General features: G+C 48.9%; 1 protein-coding gene across 10 annotated transcripts in view; it reads right to left on the reverse strand.

Annotated features, from left to right (window-relative positions):
• Positions 1-25,891, reverse strand: part of DENND2B (DENN domain containing 2B) — a 162,050-nt gene that overhangs the window by 22,800 nt on the left and 113,359 nt on the right. For all 10 annotated transcript variants that reach the window (XM_072969456.1, XM_031681230.2, XM_031681231.2 and 7 more), the window contains 2 exons: positions 10,514-11,773; positions 6,979-7,115 (listed from right to left, as the gene is read on the reverse strand). In XM_072969456.1, the coding sequence (XP_072825557.1) occupies positions 6,979-7,115; positions 10,514-11,773 (1,397 nt within the window). The remainder of the gene's footprint in view (positions 1-6,978; positions 7,116-10,513; positions 11,774-25,891) is intronic.

Raw genomic sequence — 25,891 nt, forward strand, 5'->3', positions numbered from 1 at the left:
CACGCCTGTCCCTTCACCGACAGCTCCCTGAGGACCACTTCTGGGGATGGGCACGGAGGGACTCTGAAGAACTCCAGGGAGCCAGGCTTTACCAGGCTTCCCTCCCGCCTGCACACTGCTCAGCAGCTCTCTCAGGACAGGGCTTTTGTCTGGCCCACTGAGGTGACCCCACACCAGAGCAGTGATTAGTAAGTAGTGGGTGCTCACTGTTATTGTTCAATGAACCGGTCTGACTGTCGCATCACTCCACTTCCTCCACCACGGACCTCAGCAAGAGAATGGCCATCAGCCCCCTCTTGGAATAAACTCTCCTGCTGTGATGCACGGGAGATGTGAGAGGCCTGAAGGGAGTCTGGGCCAGAGAGGTGGTGTTGGGGGGTAGTTCTTGCTTCTCTTCTCAGGACTCATTTCTAAAATCCATGGCTATAGGTGCTATATTGGCACGACCAGAAAAATCACAGGAAGTCCAAAGCATAGTCCCTGCTCTTGAAGTGCTACCCCCTCTCCCAAACCACACGTCCTGCCCCGTTCCCGCCAACACACATCTGGACTTTTCTAAAATACAGTAACATCAAAAGCGAGGCCAGTCCTGGCTCAATTGTGCAGCAGAATCACAGCAGTGACAAGATCCGTGGGGACTGTGAGTGAATACAGCCCTCTGCTCTCCTTTCTCTCGTCTTTCCACAGCCTCCCCTCCATATCAATGCCACTATTTGGGACCCAGGTACAGTGACGAGCATACAGCTTTGCTGGAGGAAGTACACAGGGGAGAGCAGGATTGAGCCTGGGTGACCACTGGGCCCCACGGATGCCTGCGTGTGCCTCACACCCCCGGGGAGTTCAGATGCCACTTCTCAGGGAACAGGCAGAAGAAAGAGCCATGGGACTAGACACAGAGGCCACTGGGAGTCTAAGCTTTCCTAGAATAGGACGAAGGAGAAAAAACAATCTCTCTATGCTTTCGGATTTCTCAATTTCCAAAACCAAGGTCCCCCCACCAATTGTGGTATCTACTTATTACTATCACGAAAAACCACAATGAATTTAGGAAATGCCTTTACAGAGGTGTGGGGGGAGGGGAGTGGGGCTGTGAGGGGGGATTTGGGTCAGTTAATTAGACTGTCATGGGAGCAATATAAATCTCTGTAAACTTATGAGTCAAAGATGGGTCAAGAAAGGATTTGGGACTGGATTAAGAGATTCCCAACACCAAGCAGAGTCCCCAGCAATGGAACAGCAGTTTTCCTGTAACACAGTCATGCTATGAAAATGACTTGTCTCCATTCCAGAGCCCTGACTAAGCAGAGCTGGCCCAGCAACCCGGCCTCAAGAAGCCAAGAAGCCAAATATGAAACTGGCATCCCCTGCATGTTTTCTCCAGCCTACCCCACTGTGCGCACATAGGGAGAAATCAGGATAGACTCTGTATTTCTTGGTCTCTCTCCAACATATATCCTACAGCAGTGCAGCTGGGGAAGCAAGGACTAGAGAATGCCAGGCAGTCTTCCTGATCCTGTGAGAGGGGACCAGAGCATCACTGTTCACATGGGGGCAGGAAAAACAGGAAGAACACTTATTTTAGGCTCATCAAATCTAAACTGCTTTGGGCTACATGACCAGCCAGAGCCCTTATTGTCATATCCCCCAACCAACAGGATGACCTTGTTTCAACTCCTTTAGATCAGAGTTCCTACAAACTACTGACATTTGGGCTGGATAATTCTTGTTGTGGTGGACTGTCCTGTGCATCTGCAGGGTGTTCAGTAGCAACCCTGGCCTTGATCCACAAAACAAATGACAGTGGCATCCCCTCAGTGGTAAGAACCAAAAATGTCTCCAGACACTGTCAAATGTCCCCTGAGCAGACAGACAAATGGATGACAGGTGGATGAGTGGACAGATGGACAAAGGAAGGAAGGAAAAAAAGGAAAGGAAGAAGAAACTGAAAGGTGGATGGGTGAATGGATGGACAGATGAAACTGAGCCCCACCCAGCCCCATTAAGAGCCACGGTTTTAGACAGATGTTTCTCAGCTTCCTAATAGCTTCTGACTGCCATGTCAATAACTCCCAAGGCAAACCCTCTTTTCCTCCCTTGTTCACCCCTTCTCTTCTCTCCCTTCTTTCTTTACCCAAAATCAAAGCTTTGAACATTAACAAAAAAATCTAAAGCTCCGAAAATAGATGGGAGGAGACTGGGGCCCTGGAAAGTAATCAATGAACATCAGTGATAACCTGGAAGCTGAAAACAGTAGGGAACTCCAGGTCCTCAGACCTAGTATTGCATCTAAAACTAAATTTCAGGAAAGCCTCAAATGCCTGCTCCTCCTGCCTGCCCAGCCCTAACACCAGCCTCTTTCTTCTCCAGCAACGTTCAACATCCTCTCTGATATAACCAGGCCACTAATCACTTCTCCAGGAAATGACCACTGGCCCTGGTCCAAGCCCTGCCTCCCCAGCTTTAGCTTGGGCCCTTCCCAGCCCCAGTTCACCTCTTACTCTTAACTTCCTGGAGCTCTACCCTCTGGAGCTGCCTCACTGAGACACTCCCATGCCAGGCAGTAAGGGTGCCCAGGGATGGGGATGTGCAGAGACCAAGCAGACCCCAAGTCCTAGAGCCACTAAATGGAACCTGCTGAGAGCAAATTAATCCCACAGCAATGGCTCAGAGCTAGGAAAGGAGGAGGGCTGGAGAATAGGGCTCAGAACCACTTCTTGGGGAGCAGAGCCACAGCCAGGCTGAAGAAGCAGCAGCTGAGTGGGAAAACCTGGGGAAGACGTAGCAGGGGCCCAGACGGGAGGCAGGAAGCCTGGCCGACGTCAAGGCTTTAACCTGAACGCCTGCCCACACAGCTTCCCTGAAGGCTGTCCACGCTGCCCCTGGAGAGAGAGAAGAGGAGGCCCTCCTCCCTGGAGCCTTGGCCCTGAGCAGCCCCATCTCATCAGGCCCAGCTGTGAAAGCCAGAGGTCTCGACATTTCCCAGCTTTGCTGATGAGATAACGGATGAGGGCATCGCCAAGAATTTCTGCTTTTGCACTCTTTTAAAGGGGTTGGTCAGAGTTCAAACTTATCACATGGACCCTCTTGAAGGAAGAACCCAGCCCCATCTGGCCCCGCTACTCCCCGACACACCTCCTTTGGTCATTAACCACAGGTGCCAAACACCCAACTCCACAACATACGCGTAACTGGAAGAACCAGTTAGAGAAGGGGTGTGTGTGTAAGTGCACTGGTACTGAGAACTTTTCCAAACAGAATCTTAAGCTTCCCAGACCACACCCACGGCTAGGGCCCTGGGTCTGCAGCTACCCTCCCCAACTCTCTCCTGCTTTCAATCAGCTGTTTCTCCTGGTTCTCAGCCTCTTCCCCTCCCTCCCTCAGTGGAGGGAGGGCCAGGGTAAGGGCCCAACTCCCCCAACAACGCACAGTACATCAGATAGGGAAGTCTAGGGGACCAGTGATTACCCAACCTCCAAGCCCGGACATCATTTCCAACTGCCCGGGTGCTGACCCCTGGACTGCACCTCTGGGCGGCAGCCTCTACGCTGTTAGATGCCTCTGTTCCCTACTGTCCCCCAGCCTGGGGACGAGTGAGAGAAGAAAGCAGAAAGAGCAGAGGCTCAGAAAGCTTTGCAGTAAGGCTGACTGACTCTGTCCCCAGCTCCCACCCCGCTCAAGTTCCTGGAAACTCTCCCTCAGCCCGAGTGAGCTGATGGGAGTGGGAATCTCTGCAGGAATGCGGCCCAGGCTCCTTGGTCAGGCGCCGAGGCCACTCCACATAACTCTCTAACAAGCTGCTTCCTTGGGTGCATTTTTAAGTGTCAGGCTCAGAATGCAAACGATTATAAGGCTTTGTAGCATAGCAGCATCTTCCAGAGGCAGATGTCAAGTGGGGCAGGCAAGAATTAACAGCCCCAGGACACAGCATGGCAGTAACTGTTTTTGAGCCACCCTATCGCACATTAGCAGGATACACCTCGGCCTGCTCTGGAGTATCCCGCCTCCGTTCCCAAGGTGTCATGCCTGGTATGGGCAGGAGGGCAGCATACTCTCAGGGCCCCTCGTTCAAGTCCGTGGCTCACAGAGAAAACACACTAGTCTCTGCGCCAGCTGGCCCTCAACCTGCAACAGACCAGGAACTCCAGTCCAATCGGCTGGTCCCCAAGATAAAGACTTAGTGTGGGTGCTCTCTGCGCCCACCCCCAGCCCCACCATCACACACCCCAAACAAAGCTCTGTCTGTCCCCATGCAAGTGAGGCAGAACTAGAGCTGGATAATGCAAGCAGCCCCAGAAACGACCTCAATCTCTCAGAGCACAGACTACACCAAGAAGAGGGAGAAGGCTCCTGGGAAGTCAGAGGCACTGGTCAATCCCAGACAAAAGTGAAAGTGACATTCAGAGTTCAGCAACAAGGGCCCCCCCACCCCCACAAAAGCCTCTGGGGGGGCCAAACTCTTGGGCCTGTCTCCAGGGAAGGAAAAAGGGCTAAATCAACCAGAATCTGAGAGGAAGAGAGACTCCCCCTTGTATTTCCCTTCGGCCTCCCTAGTCAGGTCTAGAAATTCAGATGGGGCTGCTATGAGATATAAAGGAGGAAAATGTGCCCAGAGCACGGAACTAACCACAGACACTGAAACCCACCCCGCACCCGACAAGGGCAAAACAAAACACCCAGGTGCCCTCCCCTCCTACCCCCTCCCCCTCCTCTCCACATAAAGCTCCAAATATCCAGAGACTAGGTGAACAGCTCAGGAACATGCCCCAGTTGCAACCTCTCCTCATACCAGCCTTTACCCTCTAGCTTCTAGCTCATCTATCCAAGAAGCATCCAGGTTGCTCCTCTATTTTCTTGTCTCCTCATGCAATATCCCAAAGTGGCAGAAAGGCCCCTCTACTGAGTGAGGAGACTGAGGCCTAGACACACTTGCCTCCCTCTTTCTCTTCTCACTTGATCTAAGAAGGTCCAGGGAACGGTTCTATGGCCCAGAACAGTGCCTCCAAAATTCTCACCACTCCCCCACACATAACAGACACTGCCCCCAAACATCCCCAACCAGAGCCCTGGAATCGTGGGACTCTGGACAGGGAGCAATGGCTGAAGCGCCCTTCTCTCTTATGTCAGTTCAGCTGAGGCAAGAACACGCCCCGATGTGAAACCCCCGGGCAGCACAGAAGGGCTGCGAAGGCTTCTCAGAGACGAAAGAGCAGTGAGGACCCAGTGCTGGCAGCGCCTGGCATCCTGAGGAGGGAGAGCTGAAAGCAGAGCCTCCTCTGTCCCCACAGCAGCCACACTGGGTGTTCCCCACGGCCCTGGGCAGCAATGACATGTGACAACTGCTCTCAAACTAGAGGACTTAGGAGTGTACATACCCTGCTCAGGGGTACAGAGGATGATGGGGTTGAGCCCCTGACCCCCATAGCTCTTGATTTCAACTCTGGGTGACCGTGCACATGAAGCTTTTTCCCAGGGGTAAGGGAAGAGGCCTTCCTCCCCAAGCCCTTTTTGTTCTGGGGATCTCATTCCCACAGTCTTCCTGATACGACAGAATTTCAGATGGCTACACACTCCAGTCCTGGGAAAGCAGTGCGAAAGCCTGTGTGGATCCAAGCACTGTTACTGGCTCTGCAAAATGCTGGCCCCCCAAGTTGTAAGGAGAAAACTGGGAAACTGATGGCTCAAACCAAATGAAGGGAGAGAGGACTCAGATAAGGCCCCAGTCTTATTCTGGAGGGTTATCCCCCAGGGCCACTCCTGTCCCTAATGTGTTTACTAAGGCACTTCCCCAGCCTCAAGGCCCAAGACAGAGACAGAGACAGAGATGAGGGCAGGAATGGTCAAGTGCATGAGTACACAGCTTCTCTTCAGGGACCAGCACTTTACGTGAACAAAACTGAAGCCCCCACCGAAGAGAATCAGGCCAGAATTAAAAGCCAAAAATAAACCCAGCCCCACCTAGGCTGTGGTCTCTTCTTTGACCCTCAAGCACAAGTTTGCCAACACAACATCCTCCCAGCTGCTGGAGGACGAGTCTCCATGGTGGTTTACATTTCTGACCTTCTGAGCAAGAGGAATGCACGGTTCCAGACTACCTTTTCAAAGATGTTTACAGAGCACACAGCCTTGGAAGACAGAGAAGTGTCTCCCTCCAGGGCAGAGCAGGTCCGTTTCCTGACCAGAATAATGAGGATAATGTCTCCTTCTGGGGCCAAGGTTGAGCACGCTTGCTAGCAGCCCCTTGAAAAGTTTGGGGTTTCTGAAGCTTGGGGTTCCTCAGCTGGGATGCAGACCCATCATGTCTACCTGGACCTTCCCACACTGCCCCGTGTGAGCATCAAGCTCCTGCTGCCTGCTGTGCCATGAGCAATAAAGTCCTTTGTCTCCATCTTCCGCCAGCACCTGTGAAGTGGGGCTGGCTAGACGTGCTAGCCTTCAAGCAGAGTGAAATCTCAGATCCTGTCATGGTTCTTGATATCACTCACTTTCAGGGAAGAGCAGGAGAGATACGTATTAAGGAACAGGCCTTGTGCTAGGTACTCTGATACATATTTTATCTCATTTAATCCTAACAATAATCCTGTGAATTAACACTCTTATTGTTATTGTTACCATCATAAGATTATCACCATCACTTCATAAGAGAAAAGCGAAAGGCAAAAAAGTTAAGTGATTTGCCTAAGGATACAGAGCTAAGGGAAGGATAATTTTCGACTCCAAAGCCTTTTGAAAATAAAAGAAAGGGATGATGTAGTTTCCCCCATTTTGTGGTCCCAGAAGCCCTTTGGGTTCTAGTTCACTCAAGGCCAGGCTTTAATCTCTCAGCTGCTCAGTCTTTGCTGAGCTGCTTCCTCTGATGCCCACTTCCTTGAGGAGTTCCAGAAGCTGGGCTATGTCTGAAGGGGGACCTGAGGATATCCCTCCGCTTCCTGTTTTCTGCAGCACCCACGATCACCAGCCCGCCATTCTGCCACTGCTTACCCACAATATCTTCATAGGCATTCTCTTCTAAAGTGCTTTTGGATCCAAACTTGGGTTGGCTCTCAGTACCATTCTCAGTGGGAGAAGAGGGGTACAGGGACTGGAGACTGGATGCATCCTCAAACTCAAAGGATTTTCTGTGGATAACAAGAGTATGAGTCATTCAGGCTGAACTAGACCCCTGCTACCCTGTCAGGGAATCGCCATGGGCAACAGCAAAGACTGGAGGTCCTCTTCACAAAACCAGCTACAGAGCAGAGAGTCAAGATGGATCCAAACTGACCATCCAAATGAAGAGACAGATGGTCTGAAAGGCCCCAGCCTGGGTGCCTGCAAATAATACCAGTAACAACCATCACAGCCGAAAAGGATGCTATGTGTCAGGTGCTATGTGGGATGTTCTACCTGTGTCATCCACTAATCTTCATGCTGCTGCTGCTAGGTATTGCGCCATTTTACCACCGAGGAGCTGGAGGCTCAGGGAGAGGAAGTGACAGAGGCAGACTCACCCATGCTTTCTGACTCCAGGATCTGAGCCTTTGACTTGAGCTTCCAAGCCCTGGAGAATATTTTTTTGGAGAAGCATCTGTCATTACCACAGGAACTGAGTGCCTAATCTGCCCTTAGAGTCTCACATCACGTCTGCATCCAAGCAAGGGCTCTGGCACTAAGCAGCCACTAAAGGCTCAACACTGGACGGATGATGCCCAGGGCTTTTGGGGGGTTGGGGAAGCAGCTAGTGGTGGGCGGTTTGCTGAAACAGGAAGGGGTTGAGCCCTTACAACAAATCACAACACTTCTGAGGTGGAACAGGAGGGCAATTTGCAGCCAGAAGCTACTTCCAAGACCCAGCTTCCCTTTAGCCAGTCACCTACTCCTTTCCATCCCCTCAGTCACCTTCCCCTCTACTAAAGAACTTCAAAACCACAGCTGGTTAGCCTCTCAGACACCCTGAGCCCACAGTCCTCTCTCCTCCTCTCCCTCATCAGGGGGGTTTATCCCTCATCTAAGGCTTGGCCCCAGCTGCATCCTCTCCCTCTCCAAAGCAGGGCCCTCCTGGGGAGGGAGAGAAGGCAAGGCACTGACTGAATCCCTCCTCTCACCCATTAACACTTCCCTCTTCTTTTGGGTACATCAGACCTTTCAGCCAATGCAGTCTTCTCTCTCTTGTTTAGTGAACAACACCCCCTGAAGGCCCTGGGGTGCAAGTCAAGGACTGAAAGTGTCCTAAAGGCCATGGCTTGTTCTCAGCTTGCCTGGCTGCTCTGCAGCCTCGACACAGCTGGACACCTCACACTGGCCCTGTCCTCGCTCCCGTCTATGACACAGTCCCTGAGTCCCTCCTAGCTTCCAACTGCTTCTCGGGCTCCTGGGAGGGAGCTCCTTTCCCACGTGCCTTTTAAATGCCAGGATCTCAGAGTTCTGTTTTCTGGACCATTTCTCTCACTCTGCACTTTCTGGGGGCCCAACACTGGCGACCATCACAGTGTCTGCCATTTCTAGCATGACGACTCCCAGGTCTCTGTCTCTGGCTCAGACTTCTCAACCAGTTAAAAACCCAATGGCTGAGCGCAGCTGTTCTTGAATGTTGGCCACAGACCGCTGTTGGTCTGAGACCAAGCTTTCACCGACGTATATGGTGAAGTCAGCATCTTACACAGGTAGTCCTCAAGCTGGCAAACATGACCCAGATCGCGTCCAGCCAAACTGTCCTCGAAAATCCCTCAGAAGGTACCACGTCGAGGACCAACACACTGTCTTTCGTTATGACTCATAGTCAGTTTCTCGCCTAGATTTTTAAATTTTTAAAGATTTCTTTTTCTCTGGTTGAGTACCAGAAGAAATATTTGGTTTGTATGTTTTTAAATAAGAAAGTACATTAAATGTAGGAATCGTACATGGCACAACAGACACAAACTCTATCTTACGCTCCTCAGGGGAATATGTTCATTGTGTGGAAAGGCAAACAAAACAGCCTGTACTTTTTGAACTGTTTATCCTTTTTTTCCTAAGAGCACAGACTTAAATTGGCTGTTAATTCGTATGTGAAGTGACTCCACCATATACGGTATATGTGTGTGTGTGTTATAGACGTAAGTGTGAGTATGTGTAAAACCTTCAGGCTGGTGTACTCTCCTCCCACCCCCTTTTTCCACCTGGCTAAGTGCTTTTTGCTCTTTTAAATTTAGCTCAGCAACTCCCTCTGCAAGGAGGCCTCCCTCACCCCCCCAGTTAGACGTCTCTTTCTGGATCTCTGCAGCATCCCACCTAGACAGGGATCAGGGCACATGACACAGCAGCTATGATTTATTTGTGCATCAATCTCCTGCACCAGATCACCAACTCCTTGAATGGAAGAGCCATGTCTCATTTGCTCCGTCCCCTTCACCAGGCTTGGTACACAGCAGGCTCTACACAGGTTATTCGTAGAAATGGACGAATAAGGACAAAGCAAACACTCCTGGCAGGCTGCTATAGACTTAAAGAGTCAGTGAGCATGCTGAGGTAAGCCAAAACATGGGATTACCTTTAGCCAAGGGCTCTTCTGGCTCATGAGTCTGAACCTCTGTGATGTCTTCCTCTCTGCACATGGCAGGAAAGTTTCTATATGAGATGGGATATGCTGGATAAAAGCCTGAAGTATGGGGTCAGATTGAAGAATCCCCAGAAGTCAAACAAACCTGAATGCCCACCTGCCTCTGGGTTAGAAGTGAAAGGCAGTGAGGGAAGGAGGACAGGCCTGCAAAGACAGCAGGCTCCTAGCCTGCTCCAACTCAGAGAACAAGATGCCTGTCAACTTGCACCAGCTCCAGCTGCTCCAGCTGCCAACTCACTCTAATTGTGGAGATACCCTGGGTAGTCCAGGGTCTGAGACTGACCAGGAAACCGATGTGAGTCTCAGAACAGATCCTTCCTGGACATGGCCAAGAAGTAGGTGATATGTTCTTCCTCTCCTTTTTCCAATCAGTATCCCTTTTCAGGATCCAAAGATCCCTTCTTCCTATAGGCCGAGGATCCTATATGGTCAGGCAGCCCTCAGGAAAGAGGAAATCATGTTCAGTGTATCAACACTACTGAGTCAATGACAACAGGCAGTATTCAGATAATGCTTCACTCTACGGAATAAATTTCTAATGTTGGCACTTCAGGTAGTCATGAGGCTAAGATCTTACTAGTCCTGTCCTCAAGGGACTGCCTATTCTATCTACAAATAAGGTGCCCCTATCCTTCCCACAGAGGAAGCTCGACAGGACTCCACTCCAAAGGCCAAATCCAGCCAACATCTTCAGCACACAGCACTCGGAAAAAAGGTTTTCCCCCTCCCACTCATGTTTAAGTATCCGTATCCTGCAAGAGCAGAAGAAACATCAATCTCTTTTTGACCTGACTCATGTTTCACCTAACAATCATTTGGTGCTCCAGAACTTATAAGGCACTACTGACTGTGACCCACAACTCCAGTCTGCTTTAGCATATTCCATCGAAAACAAAGCTGCTGTGTCCAGCTGTAAGGCCCTGAAGGGGCATTCATTACCTGCTCTGGGACTTGCGGTGACCACGCATGTCCTTCTTGGGTCTCCGGGTGACTGGTGGGGCTGGGGTGGAGGGCAGGGGCGGTGGAGCAGCAGGTGTGGGTGAAGGAGGTAGACCATTGCTTGGCTTACTCTTGGGGTTCTTGTCAGCCTCATATTCAAAGGTGCGCTTGGGTTTGGGGACAGGGTTCACAGCGGGATCAAGGGAGCTCTTTGATGGCAGCAGCTGGGAGTTCGGACTATTTCCAGGGGTCCCTGGCTTAGTGGAGCCACTGCCTTCCCTCTCTGGGGGTGGGCCCGCCTCCCCCCCAACTCCGGCCACTCCTCCTGCCAGGCTGCCAGCGCTCACACTGGAGCTCCCTGTCGGTTCCTCCAAGGTGCCCAAGATCCCAGTCTTTCTTCTCCCTCGGTCTACACTGTAGCAGCTGCTAGGGAGCTGGGGGAGTCCCCGGCCTGGCTGCTCCTTCAGGGCCTGTTCAATTTTCTGGATCCGACTCAGCACTGCTGAGCTCTCCTTCCTGCTGCTAGGCCCCCTGAGGAAGGCACTGGGCTCACTCCGGCCTGGCCGTTTCTCCAGCCGGTAGAAGGAGTCCCGAACGGGGAGTGCCTCTCCTTCCTCCTCGGTCTCAGGGTAGGAACACTCGGAGAAGGTCCTGCTCATCCTCCGGAGGCCCTTGAAGTCGAAGGTCTTCTCAGAGCTGCAGGGGGACGGCACCACACTGGGACAGCCCACGCTGGGGCAGCCCTCACTGGCTGCCCACTCGCCCCCAGAGCCGTCCCGTTTCTCTCCACACATGCTCATCCTGGGCGAAGCCTCTCGGCGACCCTCCCATGCTGAAATCTTCTCCCGGATGCCCAGGCTGTGGGCGCGGGGGCCAGTGCGGCTCAGAAAGACACTCCGCGGGCCCACTGCTGGCCCCAGGGACGGAGTGCTCTGGGCGAGGGGGGGGCAAGCAGCTACTCCCCCTACATCCTGGGCTGCCCCCTGGACATTCTCCTTCTGGTCCTCTCTCTTGCACACTGAAGGGCTTCCGTCCAAATAACCAAAGCTGGTGGCCTTGAGGGTACAGATGGGTGGTGAAGTGTCTGGGGAGGGGGCTTGAGGATTGTGGGGTGAAGGATCACAGGGGTGCCAGTCCTTGAGGAGCAGCCGGGAGCTGGTGCGGCTTGGGTACCTGCAAGCTGACGTTTCACTATCACTGAGCGGGTAGATGGGACTCCTTGGTGGGGAGAGAACTGGAGGGGGAGAGACTGACTGAGACCTAGGAGAAAAAAAAAAAGAAGACAAGAGAAGAGAAAATGGCAGTGAGTGGCCTGACAACACTGTGTTTAATTCTTAGAGAGCTCAGCATCCCTCTCCTAAAAGTACTGCATGCAAGTCATGTACCTTTCAGAGCTGTCCTCAAGGAAGAAGTGTTCTATGGGCCTACACTCCCTATTGCTTCCAACGGAACAGCAGCATGCTTCCTTCCAGCTCTATTTCATACTCCCTAAGCTTCAACCTCTTCAAGTGCCTCATCACAGGACTGGCATCGTCAGAAAGGACAATGCTCTCTTAATAACCATGAACAGGAGGGGGAAAAAAAAAGGCCTGACTTCTGGATACTGGGCGTGAAAATATTCAGTGCTCAATGCTTCCTTGTTTTGTTTTCTAGATCTTATACTCAGATAAACATTAGCCAAAAAATGAACAGTTTTCTAAAATATATTATTGAAAATGCCCCTCACCCTTCTCAGTGTGTCAACATACAATATGCATGACTTAAAAAAAAAAAAAAAAAAGCTCCTTACTGATAGCAGGCTAACCCAGTGGGCCTCCCTGCCCAACTCATGCCCAGAGATTCTGAGTACCGTTTGTACCAGAAGCCAATTCTGTGACAGGTCAGAGCATCCCAAGAGTCTACATCTACCAACTAGAGAACAGTAAGACCAGTGGTGTGCTGCTAGATGTCTAATAATTGACTCTTTGGGGAAGAAAGCATAGATCTGTAGCATTTTCCAATTTCCACAGTATAAATATTCCTACTGCGGCTGATTTCAAGCTACTTATGGGACCTCACTGGATGTGGAGTTGGGAAGAAATGCTAATGATCAATTCTTATGCACTGCTACAAAGCATCTCCAGCAAGCCACTTCCTCAGTAGCCCCAGATATGCACTCGAGCCCTTCGATCTGTCTTTTTGATTAGCCCCATCTACCCGGAGGCTTCTGCTACCAGACGGAAGACACTGCACCTGAGCTTGGGTCTTGATCAGATTCAGATCCCTGAGGGTCTCAAAAGGATCAGGAGGGCCCCTCAAGAAAGAGTCCTTTCCAGGGGGAGGATATAGCTCAAGTGGTAGAATGCATGCTTAGCATGCACCAGGTCCTGGGTTCAAGCCCCAGGACCTCCTCTAAACAAATGAATAAATAAACCTAATTACCTTTCCCTGGGGAGAAAAAGAAAAAGAAAGAGTGCTTTCCACTCTCCCAATAAAGAGGCTAGTGGGGAGTGAAGACCTATTCCTTAGCCGCTCCAGCCTCCAGCAGTGCATCACATCAAACAAGCATCAGCCACTTCCTAGATCCAAATCCACACACAGATCTTAGCAAATAAGAGGAACAGTTCTAACTAAATGTTTTTACATATGTTTACTCATTTAATCTTCACAAAACTGTCAGATTATCATTTATTATTATCCTCATTTTACAAATGAAAGACACTGAGGCATACAAAGGTTAAATATCTCATCCAAGGTCCTCAGCTGGTACGTGGTGAAGGCAGGACAGGAACTGACACCACACTATGTTGCTGCTCTAAAGATGAAGCAGTGGCCTCTGCCATCTTTGTGAACTGCCCAGGCCTCAGACACAGCTCAGCAGAAACCCCACAGCACTGGGCACAGTCCTGTCTCAAAAGGAACATTTCTATGTATCATCTTCCCTCTTCGTCTTCCCTACTAGACTACGATTTCTCCCAGGTGGAGGGACACATACCCACTGTCTGGAAGTGAATGACAAAGAAAGAAAGACAGGGAGAGGGAAAGGTGAGCTTACTGAAGAGAACCACGAGCATACTTCCTCCTCAGTACACTTTTCTCGTTATCTACTAGGAAGATCACTGTCAACTTTCAGAATTCTTCCCAAACCGTTTCAGTTCAAAGACAGGAGGGCTTTGCCAACACTGCATGCTACCAAGGTCTACCTGACCCTAATGCCATGGCCCTCAAAGAGAGGCGGTCCAGCCTCGCAGGCTCCAGAGCGCCATGCCACCCATGGAAAGCAGCCAGCTGCCCCTGAGCCAGGCTGCTGTCACCGCTTGATCACACACAGAAAACTGCAGCTCTGGTGAGTCAGGGGTTGGCCAACAATTCCCTGTTGGGTCATAGCCTCTGGCTGCCCCCGATCAACAGGAAACCTCAACATGCTTAAGTTGTTTTTAAAAGGGCAAGTCAAACAAGAGCCATCCCACGTGTACATGGGCATAGATGAGAGAAATTCGGTGCCCAGCCAAGCCAATGACCAGAGACTGCTCAGCGAGGAGGTGTGAAAAGAGTAAGCCTCCATTCTCCCTAGGGTAGGTAGTGGTAGGGCAACGTGCCAAGCCTGAGCCTGGGGAGAGCCTGACCTACTCACAGTGGAGAAAGGTCCCTCGTTTATTTCACAGAACCATGGATGCAAAAGGTCATCAGTCCCGCCTTGTAAGCCAACAAGCGTCTGGGCTGCACAAAGGACTCTGTGTTTCAGTTATTCTCAATTGGAGGCGGGAGAAGATGCCTCTGATTGAGGACAAACTTGTCACGTGTTTATTAACTCAATAAATACTTAATGAGCACCTGCTATGTGCCAGGCCCTGCTCTAGGTGCTAGATAAAAGAATAAACTAGAGACAAAAAGTCTCATCCTCATGCAACTTGAATTCTAATCAGAGATGGCCAGTACCTAACGAGACTCAGAATCTCTTAGGAAACCTTTTCAAAATACATGTGCCTCATCTCTCCAGACACTCTGATATATGCTCCCCTAGGGATGTGCCTCCTCAACTCTAAAGGTGAGAATTCACCAGCCATGAAGCCACTGCCCCATACCGGGGCCGGGAGGGTGGGGCACACATCTCCAACAGGCAGGCAGAAAAACAGTGAGGACCTCTGGTCCATTAGATTCCAGCATGCTTTCCATGTTTTCAGGAAGGATGAGTCTATAACTTCCCTCAGTAGTTCGAACATGGAGAAGTCCCCACAAGTTAAGAAATTCTCTCACTACCGAGTCTGCTTTAACTGAGGTTTAGTTTTTCTCCTCTGGTGAAGGATAAAATAAAGAAGAAACTGGTCCTTTCCTTTAAAGCTCCTGGTCTTCAGAGCTTTGCTGATCTGGAGCCCAGAACTACAAGTGCTCCTCGCCCAGTTCCCCGACACAGGCCAGGCCCAATGTGCTCCAGCAACTCGGGGAGAAAAGGAGGCCTTCCCATGCTGCCCTAGAGCCCAGGCACCCCTGGGTTCATCACAGAGAGGGCAGCGTGCACTCACTCCAAGGTCACAGATAAAGCCCTGCCCTCATGGGGCTCTAATGCTCCCAAAACTCATTGCATCTCACCATATGTTTCTGATTCTACCTCTTATTAAGGACACAACCATGGGCAAAGCCATGCACTCCCTTTAAGCTGCCAGTTTCAATTCCTCAAAATTATTCGAACTACATCACAAGTTTGTCATAATGGGCACATGAGACTATGGATGTAAAATGATGTCATACACTGTAATTCATTATGACTATAAATAATCATCAGTAAGCTTTTCAGTTGTTCTCAATAGAGGATAAGAACACCATGGCCATAGGGTTTAAGTTCCAGCATAACTACTAACAAGTTACATGATTTTGAGCAAATAACTCCTTAAGCCACAATTTCCTTATCTGTAAAACGGAGGTTGAAAGGAACACATGCCTCAGAGGGCTGTTGGAAGGAATACAGACAATACACATCAAGTGTTGAGCTCAGTGGCTAACACACAGTACTCAGTCTTAGCTCAATGATTACTAGTATCAACAAGCGGCTGATAATTCAGAATAATTACTTGGCAAACTTTTAAAAGCAGTTTACCTCTGTTCTTGGATTCTAAACATTGGGGTGGGAGGGGAAAAGAGTAAACTAAATAAGGCCATAACGTCTTTGTAGCTCATGTTATCAAGGTAGAGTCTATTCTTCTGCCTCTTGAATCTAGGTTGACCTTGTGATTTGCTTTGACCAATAGAATATGGTGAAAAATAAGTTGCCTGGGTTCCAAAACTTGAAACCTCAAGAAGCCCTGCAGTTTTTACCTTCACACACTTGGAATGCTGCCCTGAGACTGTCACATGAAAATGCCAGTCCAGTCTTTTAGAGCACGAGAGGCGCTGCGCAGCACAACAGAGGCACCTCAGCCGACAGCCAGCCACCATGTGAGCCTGACACATGAGTGAGGTCATCTTGGACCCAACTGAACCCAGCTACATGAGTGGGCCCAGGGGAAACCAGAAGAGGAACTGCCCAGTGAACACAAAGAAATGTGAAAAATAATAGATTCTTCTAAGCCATTAAGGCTTAGGCTGGTTTGCTACACTGCAATAGTAAAACGATGCAGGTGGGAAAGGCAGGCTTGCATGTAACTGGCCCGCCCCATCCCAGCGAAGGCCACTGCCCTGGGCCTTCCATCCCCATGCCTCTCTCCTCTGCTTCCCGACAGACCAGCTGCCAAAGTCTGGAGGTCTGGACTGTATCTCTCTTCTTCTTTCTCTCTCTACTCAAGGCTCTGGCCCTCTTTTGGGAGTCTCCCCTGCACACTGCCTGGAAACGAAGCTAGTTCTGCAATCCCAAGAATTAGCTTCCAACGGTGCTTGCTCCCAGGCTGAAGGAGGGGCCAGGAGACTCTGTTACCTAGAGCACAGGGAGGCTTAAGGAGGAACACACTGGGGGCTAGCAGCCAGGATGCTTGTGTCCTTGTGACAATGAGTTTACACAACAAGTGGCATCTCCTTGGCATAAATGGGAAAGCGTGCTCCTCTTGGACTTCAGTTTCACTCTCTAGTTGTTTCCCAGTTCCTCAAACTGAGGTTGGAAGTGAAAGAAAGATAATCCTTCCCCTGTTGCACAAGGGAAAACTATGGCCAAGAGTGTCAGTGCCTGGACCCAGGCTGCATTAGGAAGCCAAGCACCTGGACAAAGCCTTCTTTGGGGGCTGGTCTCCCATCTGCCACTGTGAGTCTCCAGCTTCACTTCTTCAGGGTTCCTGGGACAGCTCCTGGCCAACCTTCCCTGAACCCTGAACAAAGGAACAAAGGAAGCCACATACCCCGCCGGCCACACTGTGCTAGCTGTACTAGGCTTGAGACACACCTTGGCTCTTCAGCCATTCAACCTGGTACATAGTTGGTATTTACTGAGCACCAACTATATACCAGGTACTATTTCAGGCATTAAGGATCAGCGGACTAAAAATAGACAAAGTCTCTCTCTACAGGTTACATTCTGGTAGAGGGAGACAGTACAGCTTTATCTGTTTTGAGTAAACAGACAAGAAAAACCCTGTGAGGTGGTTATGGGGCAGGTGAAGCGGAATAGAGCAGGGTAAAGGGGTAGAGCTTAACAGTGAGGGAGATCAGGGAAGGCCCCGCTGCCGAGGACCATGTGAACATAACCCTAAGGAAGTCAGCAGTGTGTTTACCCAGGGGAGGAACGTTCCAGGCAAAAGGAGCCGCAGGGCAAAGGCTTGATGCCACTGCGTACAGTCAGGGGCAGCAAAGGGGCCGGTGCAGCGAGAGCGGAGGGAGAAGAAGAGGAGTGGGCTGGAGCTTAGTCAGAGGCACCGGAGAATCTATGGACCGACAGTAAGACTTGGGCTTTTAGTCTGAGAGAGAAAGGAAGCTCTTGAATGAGCATGAGCAGAAGAACGACATGCTCTGACTCGGCAGCAGAGAGTGAAGTGCAGGGATGCAGGGGCGGCCGCAGGGAGATTACTAAAGGCCACTGTAACAGTCCAGACGAGAGGTTGTGATGGCTTGGGTTAGAATGGCAACGGCATAGATGGATCTATTTTGAGGGCTGTGCCAATCAGCTCTGCTGACGGAGTGGAGGAGAGGTATGAGAGACAAAGAGAAGTCAAGGATGAATCACAGCTTTTGGCCCGAGCACCTAGTAGAAAGGAGTCAGGGTTACACATTTCCGTTTGGGATCCATCAGTAGTATGTAGATGTTATCTAAAACTCTATGACTAGATGAGATCATCTTGGGAGCAAGTGTACCTAGAGAAGTCCAAGGGCTGCACCCTGGGGCATTTCAGTGTTTCGAGGTCAGGCAGAGGAGGAAGAACTAGCAAAGCAGACTGGCTGAGAAGAGCACGCAATGAGGGAGGGAGGAAGCCGTGGGGAGAGATAGCCTGAGACCTTCAAGAACTAGGGAGTGATCAACTGAGTCAAATCTGCCGACAACTGAGTAAGGGAAAGACTACAAAATGAGCATCAGATTTAGCCACATGGAGGCAGGGTGAAAAGAGATTCTGGTGGAGAAGTAGGAAGGGAAGCCTGACTGGAAGGAATTCAAGAACATGGAAGAGTAGAAGTGGAGACAAAGAACTCAGACAATTCTTCCAAAGGGGAGCAAGGACACGAGGTGGTAGTCAGAGGGGAACGGGGGTAACAGCACTCTGCTGCGCAGAGACATCACAGCTTCAATGATGGCTGGAACGACCCGGTAGAGAGGGAAAAGCTGTTAACGCAGGACAAGAGGACAAGTGCAGGAGGGAGCAGTGAGCCGGCAGTGAGGGGGCTAGGGAACCAGTGCCCCCCGGACAAGGGCTGGCCCGAGACTGAAGAAGCCCATCTGCTCTCATTCCCATGCACCAAGGCGAGTGTCTTCTCACACAATCTCATCCCCATGTGGCTTTATTCTCCCTTCATCCCTGGCCCTGACTGCTGCATGGATTTCCAACTCATTCCACAGAGGGAAGAAAAGGCCCAGATTTGTTCTTTGTACACTCCGCCTTCAAGCATCTGGATCCAGCTTCCTCCTCAAACTCAATGATCCACGTGATGATTAAGTCCTATCAGTTCTAAATCCTTCACGTCTCTCAGATCTGTCCCTCTCCTCGCCATCCCCACTGATACTGCTGCTGGCTTGACTCAGATCTTACCTTCCACCGAGACTATTACAATAATCTCTTAATTTCTCTCTCTGCCTTGGATCTTAACCCAGTTCCAGCCCATCCCCTTGTCTTCTGACATCTTTCTAAAATACAAAACTCATCATGTTTCAAACTCCCCATTGTCTACAGAATGAAATACAAATTCACTGGCAGGGACCACAGGCCCCTCATGATCTGGTTTCCTATTTTTCCTTCATCATCTCATACTGTCCTTTCTTCTAAACAAACCCACTTTGCACCTCTTAGTCACATCAGACTCCTTGCTCTTTACAACTCTAGGCCTTCACACATTCTGTTTCCTTTGCCTGGAGTACTGGCTTGTCCATTTAGATGTCTCTGTAGCTCCTTTATGGAATTTCTCCTGACTCCACCCGCTTAGCTCAGTAGAGATGTCTAATTTTTGATGCCTGGAAAAATGTCTATTATGGTACTTGTAACACTTTACTGGACTACAGTATTTCCTCACCTTCCTCCTTTACTAGACTACCAATGAACCTACTTAAAGGTGGTGACATTGTCTTGTTCATCTTAATATCCCCCACTCTTTGCACGGCACCTAGAATTTAGTAAGAATTAATGTATTTGTGCTAAATGACTAAATGAATGAACAGAAAATAAATGATCAGAACCTAGGCCTCCTTATGCCTACCCAGGGTATTGTTCCCAGACCACCCCGCCTCCCTCTTTGTGCCATGTGACCGGAAGAACAACACAGAAAGGCACACAAAGCACTTAGTGCCACCCAGCATGGCTGTCAGTCCCCAAAACCCTCCCCCATAAGGCAAAATTCGTACCCTAGACTAAGAATCTAGAGACCTCTAGGGTTCTGCTCTGGTCCTGGTTCCATCACTTCCTGGGTGTGCTCCTGAGCAAGTCACCTAAATTCTGAGCCTCAGGTTCTCCATCTACAAGACAGAGTGAAAACTTGCTCTGGGTACCCTCACCTTAGTATACTAGCTGTGTATAAGATGATGTAAATTTTAAAAGTGTTTGAACATCATTAATAATTCCATGAAGACAGAAGAAATATAAAAGAAAAGTAAATACAAACAGCTAAAAGGTACTTAAGACTCTGCTCTTTTTACCTCCTTCTCCTTATTCTAAAATCTCAGCGCTTAGCCCTGGGGAATCACACGCTGTGAAACTGGTGCCACTGCCTTGTCCACAGGCAGCCAGCTCTGCTGCTCTATACAGGTACAGATGCCAACACTGCAGCATGTGACTGGCCAAAACTAAGGTTTACAGGAGAGGGGGATTAGATAAAAGATACAAGGAGAGAGAAGGAAAGTGGGGAGAAGGCAAAGGAAATTTAACAGAGGCGCATAAACACACACACACACACACACATGCACGCACACGCAGATAATTATGCATGTAGGATAGGATAGAGAGGGCATGAATTAAGAGAATTAAAGAGAAACAAACTTAAACAGAAAGCAGTGTGTGTGTATGTGTGTGTGTGTATGTGTGTGTGTGTATGTATGCATAGACAGAAAGTAAGAATTAAAAGTACAAAATACATGTCCTTCCCTCTGGTATTATTTCACAAGAATACGACCCAACCCTTGGTCATTAGTGACCTGGGCCATTCTCAGTAACATAGCAGGAAGCATTCATGCCAAGGGGTGCCCCATGTATTGTCAAGTTCACCCAGAGACTTTTTTGGAGGGAAGGCTATCTTCAGTTCTTGATGACAAGACACTTCTGAACTCGGCATGTTCTGGCCACAGAGCTTCTGAAAGTATCAGTATCGGGAAGAAGACCAAGTTGGGGTAATTGGGGCAGATTCCTGGGAGTCCAGGAAATAGCCACAGAGGCACTAGGATGAGCTGTGGGTGCCATGAAGTGAGCCTATCTGCAGGTTAAGGTTACACAGGGTCCAGCTTCCAATATGTCTAGTCCCTACCAAGCAGGTGTCTCGCCCACTTCCGAAGGAAGCTGCGTAGGAGGTGGCCATCCACCATTCCAGGGATGATCAACTAAGGTGGGTCCTGTCAGCTCAGTGGGCATCAGCATCCTCCCGTCACTAAGTGACCGCCCCAGCTCTGGAGGTGGCATTCTCACTGCACTCCCCCAAGGCCATATTCTGAAGCTCAGAGGAGGAAAGGGAGGAAAGATGCTGAGTCCTATCAGCAAGTCCAGAAGTTTGTTCCCCAAGCCAGAGCAGGGGCTCAGCTCAGAAGCTGACATCCCACTCTGGGACAGTCCTGATAAAAATTCAAAAAAAAAAAAAACAAACCAGTGACACTCACAACTTGACCGTCCTGTTTCCAAAGCAGCCTCATCTCAAATGGCTGGAAGCCCACAACAGGGTCCAGGACAGCCTCATCCTCCAAGTGGGGCTACACCTGGGCTGCTACCTACAGAGACTCCTGAAGCCACTCACAGCTTGTCAGGGTAAGTAGAATGGTAGCTAGGGTCAGAGCAGAAACTGAGTCATCTTTTTGCCTCCAGAAAGCACATCTAAGATTCTACCAAAGCCATTCCTGCCTGCCCCCCAGCTGATTTCTAGGGAAGCACAAAAAGGACTGCTGAGCTCCTCTCTGGGAGGGAACCCCAAGCCCTCTAGGACGCCGCAGCAATGAGTATAGAGTATTTATAAGAAAAGAAGCCCTCTCTGAGGCAGGTAGAAAATGATGCCTTACAGGAACATCCCCAGTGCCCTAGTCCAGTAAAAATGGGACTGCTGTTCAAGCAGAACCAGGCACTATGCAAAGCCAAGAGGGAGAGAAATGTAATTCCAGGAAACCATGCTAAAGACATTTGTATGGTTTTTAAACATGGTCTCCAAATTCTCTGACATGCCTGCTGTCAAAATGATCTTTTCTCTTGAATATGGGCTCTGTGACTGCTTAGCCAATAGAACATGGTAGAAATGAATCTGTGCCACTTTTTAGGCCCAGGCCTCAAGAAACCAGCAGCTCTTACTTCCTATCCCCCATGCTGTGAGGAAGCCGAGGCCCTGGGGAGAGGGCACATAGGTGTCCTGACTGAGGTCCCAGCAACAGCTAGCATGGACCCCCAGACATGTGAAGTAGGACACCTCCAGGAGACAGAGGCCCCGAGCCACTGAGTCCCCCTAAGCTTTGAGGTCTTTCCAGCTGAGTCCTCAGACATTATAAGCAGGGACCAGCCATCCCTGCAGTCTCTATGGAGTCTGTGAGCATAATAAAATGATTGTTTTACACTATAAATTTTGAGGGGAGAGAGGGTATAGCTCAGTGGCAGAGCATGCACGAGGTCCTGGGTTCAATCCCCAGTACCTCCACTAAAAATAAATAAATGAATAAATAAATACATAAACCTAATTACCTACCCCCACCAAAAAAAAAAAAAAACTTAAAAAAAAAAAAGACTACGCTATAAATTTTGGGGTAGTTATGTGGCAGTAGATAAATGGCACCAATTTCAGTACCTAAAAGTCGGGTGCTGTTGAAACACTGAGTGTGGGACTGAGTGATGCCTGTTGTGGGGGTGGGGCTTCAGGGAAAATAAGAAAAATGTTACTAGAAGCTAGAGGAAAGGGGACCCTCATAATGTTGAAAAGTTTGGTAACTCTGTCACCTGTGGTAACACGGGAAATAGGAAATACACCTAATATATTAGATGAACTAGCCAAAGACATTTCCGGGCAGAGTGCTGAAGGGGCCAACTGATGATTTCTAGCTGCTCTAGTAAAAGAGAAAAGAGGTGAGCCAGAGAGGAAACTGTTCAGTTTTGTAACAAAATTTAAAGGAAATATAAATGAGAAAGGGTTTTGTGTGTTAGAAAATAAAACCTGTTTTATTCTCTGTCTCTCTAGACAAGAAAAAAAATTCTCAAATTAAGAAATGGCTTCCAGATTGTGATAAAGGTTACACAGTGTGTGTGTGAACTTATCAAACTGTATACCTTAAACTGCAAGTTTATTGTACTTTAATTATCCCTCATAAATCTTTTTTAAAAAAATCTAGAGTGGGACTGAAAGATCCTTTGTCAAGATCTAAAAAAAAGATTTAAAGTGTTGCCTCATAGAATCTTACAGACAGACAGGCAAAGGTTTTCTAAGGTTCTTAAGGGTGAGCCTTGCAGATCCTCTGTAAATAATAAGACTTCTATAACTCTTAATAACCACTGTCCCGTAGCAATCTCACAGGGAAAAATCACCCGGAAGTGATCTGTACGTGTGCCTTTTGCCTACTGCAGTGGATTATAAAGTGATTCAAAAGAAGCCCACAAAGTTTTTAAAGGAAGTGTATTAGCTGGACTGAAAAGAACAGATAGTATAAAATGAAAAGAAGACTTTGGACCCTTGAAATATTATGGGCATGAAGCAGATGGAGAAAACTACTCACCTGCAAGAATGGGCTATTTTTTATGAAAAAGGAAGAATGACTGAGAGGGTAGAACCAAAAGCCCTGGAGCTAGAGACAAGGAAAATGACTCTCAAGCAGTAGGACCAAGACCTACTCAAGGAATTGGCAACATGTGTCTCAATGAATATAAAAGCAGGTACGGGCCAGTAACTGCTGAGTGGCCTCCAGTTTTCCCCTTTTTGAAAAGTATCTTCAGTGGTTACCCTAAGCCTGTACTACCAGTGTATTTTGGGTGGCATATATATAGTCTCGTTAGTTTATAGGTCTTCAGATCAAGAGGAATAGTACTCAAAGAATTACACACAATGAAAGGGACTGCACCCAAACATTCTCATCTTTAGCTGGACCTGATTTAAATGATGAGATCTTATACTTCAAGCTGATGCTATTAATGGGATAAGGCTTGGGATCTTAGAGGAGAGACTTAGTGTATTTTGCATGTGGGAAGGATGTGAATTTTTGTGACCAGAGAGCAGACCAGGGGCAGTTGGTATTTTCCAAAGACAGTGACCACAACATACCCCATCTCACATGCCCATCTCACAATGTAATACTGATATTTCTCTCATCAAGTGGAATTTTCTCTCCCCTTGTGTGATGCTATGATTTATAGTACGAAATACATATTTGGTCTTCATCACCACTTCTGGCACATAGCTCCTAATAAAACCCTTAAAATTTCCCTAAGTGAAGACAACAATCAAGGTGTCTTTTGTTATGTTAATGAAGTGACTTTGGGACCACACCTAAGGTTGGGGGCTGGCTGCCAGGAGAACTAGCCTTGTGATTAGAGGATCTGCAGCTTTCATTCCCTCCACCTCCCAACTCTGAGGAGGGAAGGGGGGGGGTCAGAGGTTGATTCAATCACCAATGGCCAATGTGTTAATCAATAACACCTATGTGTATGAAGCCACCATAAAAGCCCAAAAGGGCAGGGTTCAGAGAGCTTCCAGGCTGGTGAACCAGGATGCTTCCACCTGCCAACATGCCAGGCCCAAGCTCCATGGGCCAAGCTCCTTTGTTAGAGACCTCACCCTTTGTATCTCTTCACCTGGCTGTTGATCTGTATCCTTTAAGATCCTTGGTAATAAACTGGTAATCTAGTGAGTAAACAGGTTTCCTGAGTTCAAGCCACTCCAACTGATGCCACAAGGTATAGAGATAAGCTTTTCCTATTGGGCCCTACCCAGACTGCAATTTGTGAGCCAAAATAAATGGCCATTAATGCTTAAAGCCACTAAGTTTAGGGTCATTTGTTACGTAGCAATAAATAATCAGATAATATTGATGATACACAGTTAGATTCTAGAAAGCATCCCAGGTGACTGGGGGCCCCTAAGGCCATAGGTCCGTCTGGTGTGCCGTGGCCAGGCAGGCTCTGCAACAGCATCTTCTACCTGTACCCCCTACTACTCTCTGGAGATTTTCTTCTCTGTAAGCCCCTACCCTCTTCCTGAAGTCTACGGCAAAGGCTCCAACTCTCTACTCATTTTGTCAGGGGGGCCTCAAAACCTCTTCGGATTTCACCACATCATAAACCAAGGCCTCCCTTTGCACAGAAACCTACAAATGTGAGTTGAAATTATGGTTCCACTGTCAACCACCTGCATGGACTTTAGCTTGTTCATACATAACATCAAGTAACCGAGCCAAATGCATCCCAAGACCCCCTCCACCTCTCATACTCCAAAATAGTATGTGCAGTCTTCTGTTGTCCCAGGCTTGGAGGAAACAGAAGTCAGTCAGTCCTTGACCCGAAGAAGTCTACGCTTTTATAGACACTCAAGTTTCCCATACATCCATCCATCCAGAAGTAAGGTTCCCAGAACACAATTCTGACAGCCTGCATTTATTTCCAAGTCACAATGACCCAAATGCTGGAGTTTATAGTGAAGAAGCTGCTGAGTAAATCAGCAAGCACACGTCTTCTGAGACAGCCCCCAGTGCCTGCCAAGCCTTACAGCACAAGTGAAATCTCCTGAGAGCAACAAGTGGCAAAGTTCACCCCGTCTAGGTAGCTGAAGTAGCTCCGAATATAACACTATCTTGTTTACAAGTCACCAAGCTGTTTGGAGTCCCACCCAGGTCAACACTAACATCATAAAGCCTGACCTCTGGAATTCAGAGGAACTCTGAGAATCTCATCTCCCACACCCCAAAATAGATGCAGCCAAATCTTATGTGCTGGAGTGGGAGCAGCCTGTGGGGAGGTGAAGCTGCTAAGAGTGAAGCACTGTTCCCCTTTGGCCTCACCAACAAGGAGAACGGGAAACCTGCTCCAGAAGACCAAAATACAGCAAAGAGCAAAGCTCTGGGGGGCAAATGAATGGTTTAGGTTTCCTCCTCTTACATATCCTGCCAAATGAAGACTGGGCTGTAAAGGAAAAGGAAGAGAATAAATTAGCAAAACACCCATAAAAACCCAATAATGGAATGGAATCCAGGATTCTTAACCCAAACTGGCTTAATGGTGGCACAGGTGAAGTCTTATTCAAATTAAGGATACAGTCTTGCAAATACATATCCCAGCAGTTCCACAGGTTTCCACCTGCCTTTCCCCATCAGTTTTTCATACCCCAGAGTCCCCCGCCCCTAAAGCTAGATGCAAATGCCTCTCAGTATCACTGAGCTCCTCTGCCTCCATGTGGATGTTGTGAAGGTCCCCAGAGCAGCAAGGGCGTGAAAGGCCCAGCTTCCCAAGGCCCTAGCACTCCTGCACTCCCCAACCAAAGTTCTGGTCACACTCGGGAATCTTTTGACACTGGGACTCCTGGGCTGGCAGTGATCAGGGCTCCAAGTCACAGCCAAATATCTACTGAAAGGTCACACTAAGAAATCTGGGTACCAAGGTCATCAATCCAAACTTAAAAAAA

The sequence above is a fragment of the Vicugna pacos genome, chromosome 10 (assembly GCF_048564905.1).
Source record: "Vicugna pacos chromosome 10, VicPac4, whole genome shotgun sequence".
NCBI classification, from domain to species: Eukaryota; Metazoa; Chordata; class Mammalia; order Artiodactyla; family Camelidae; genus Vicugna; species Vicugna pacos.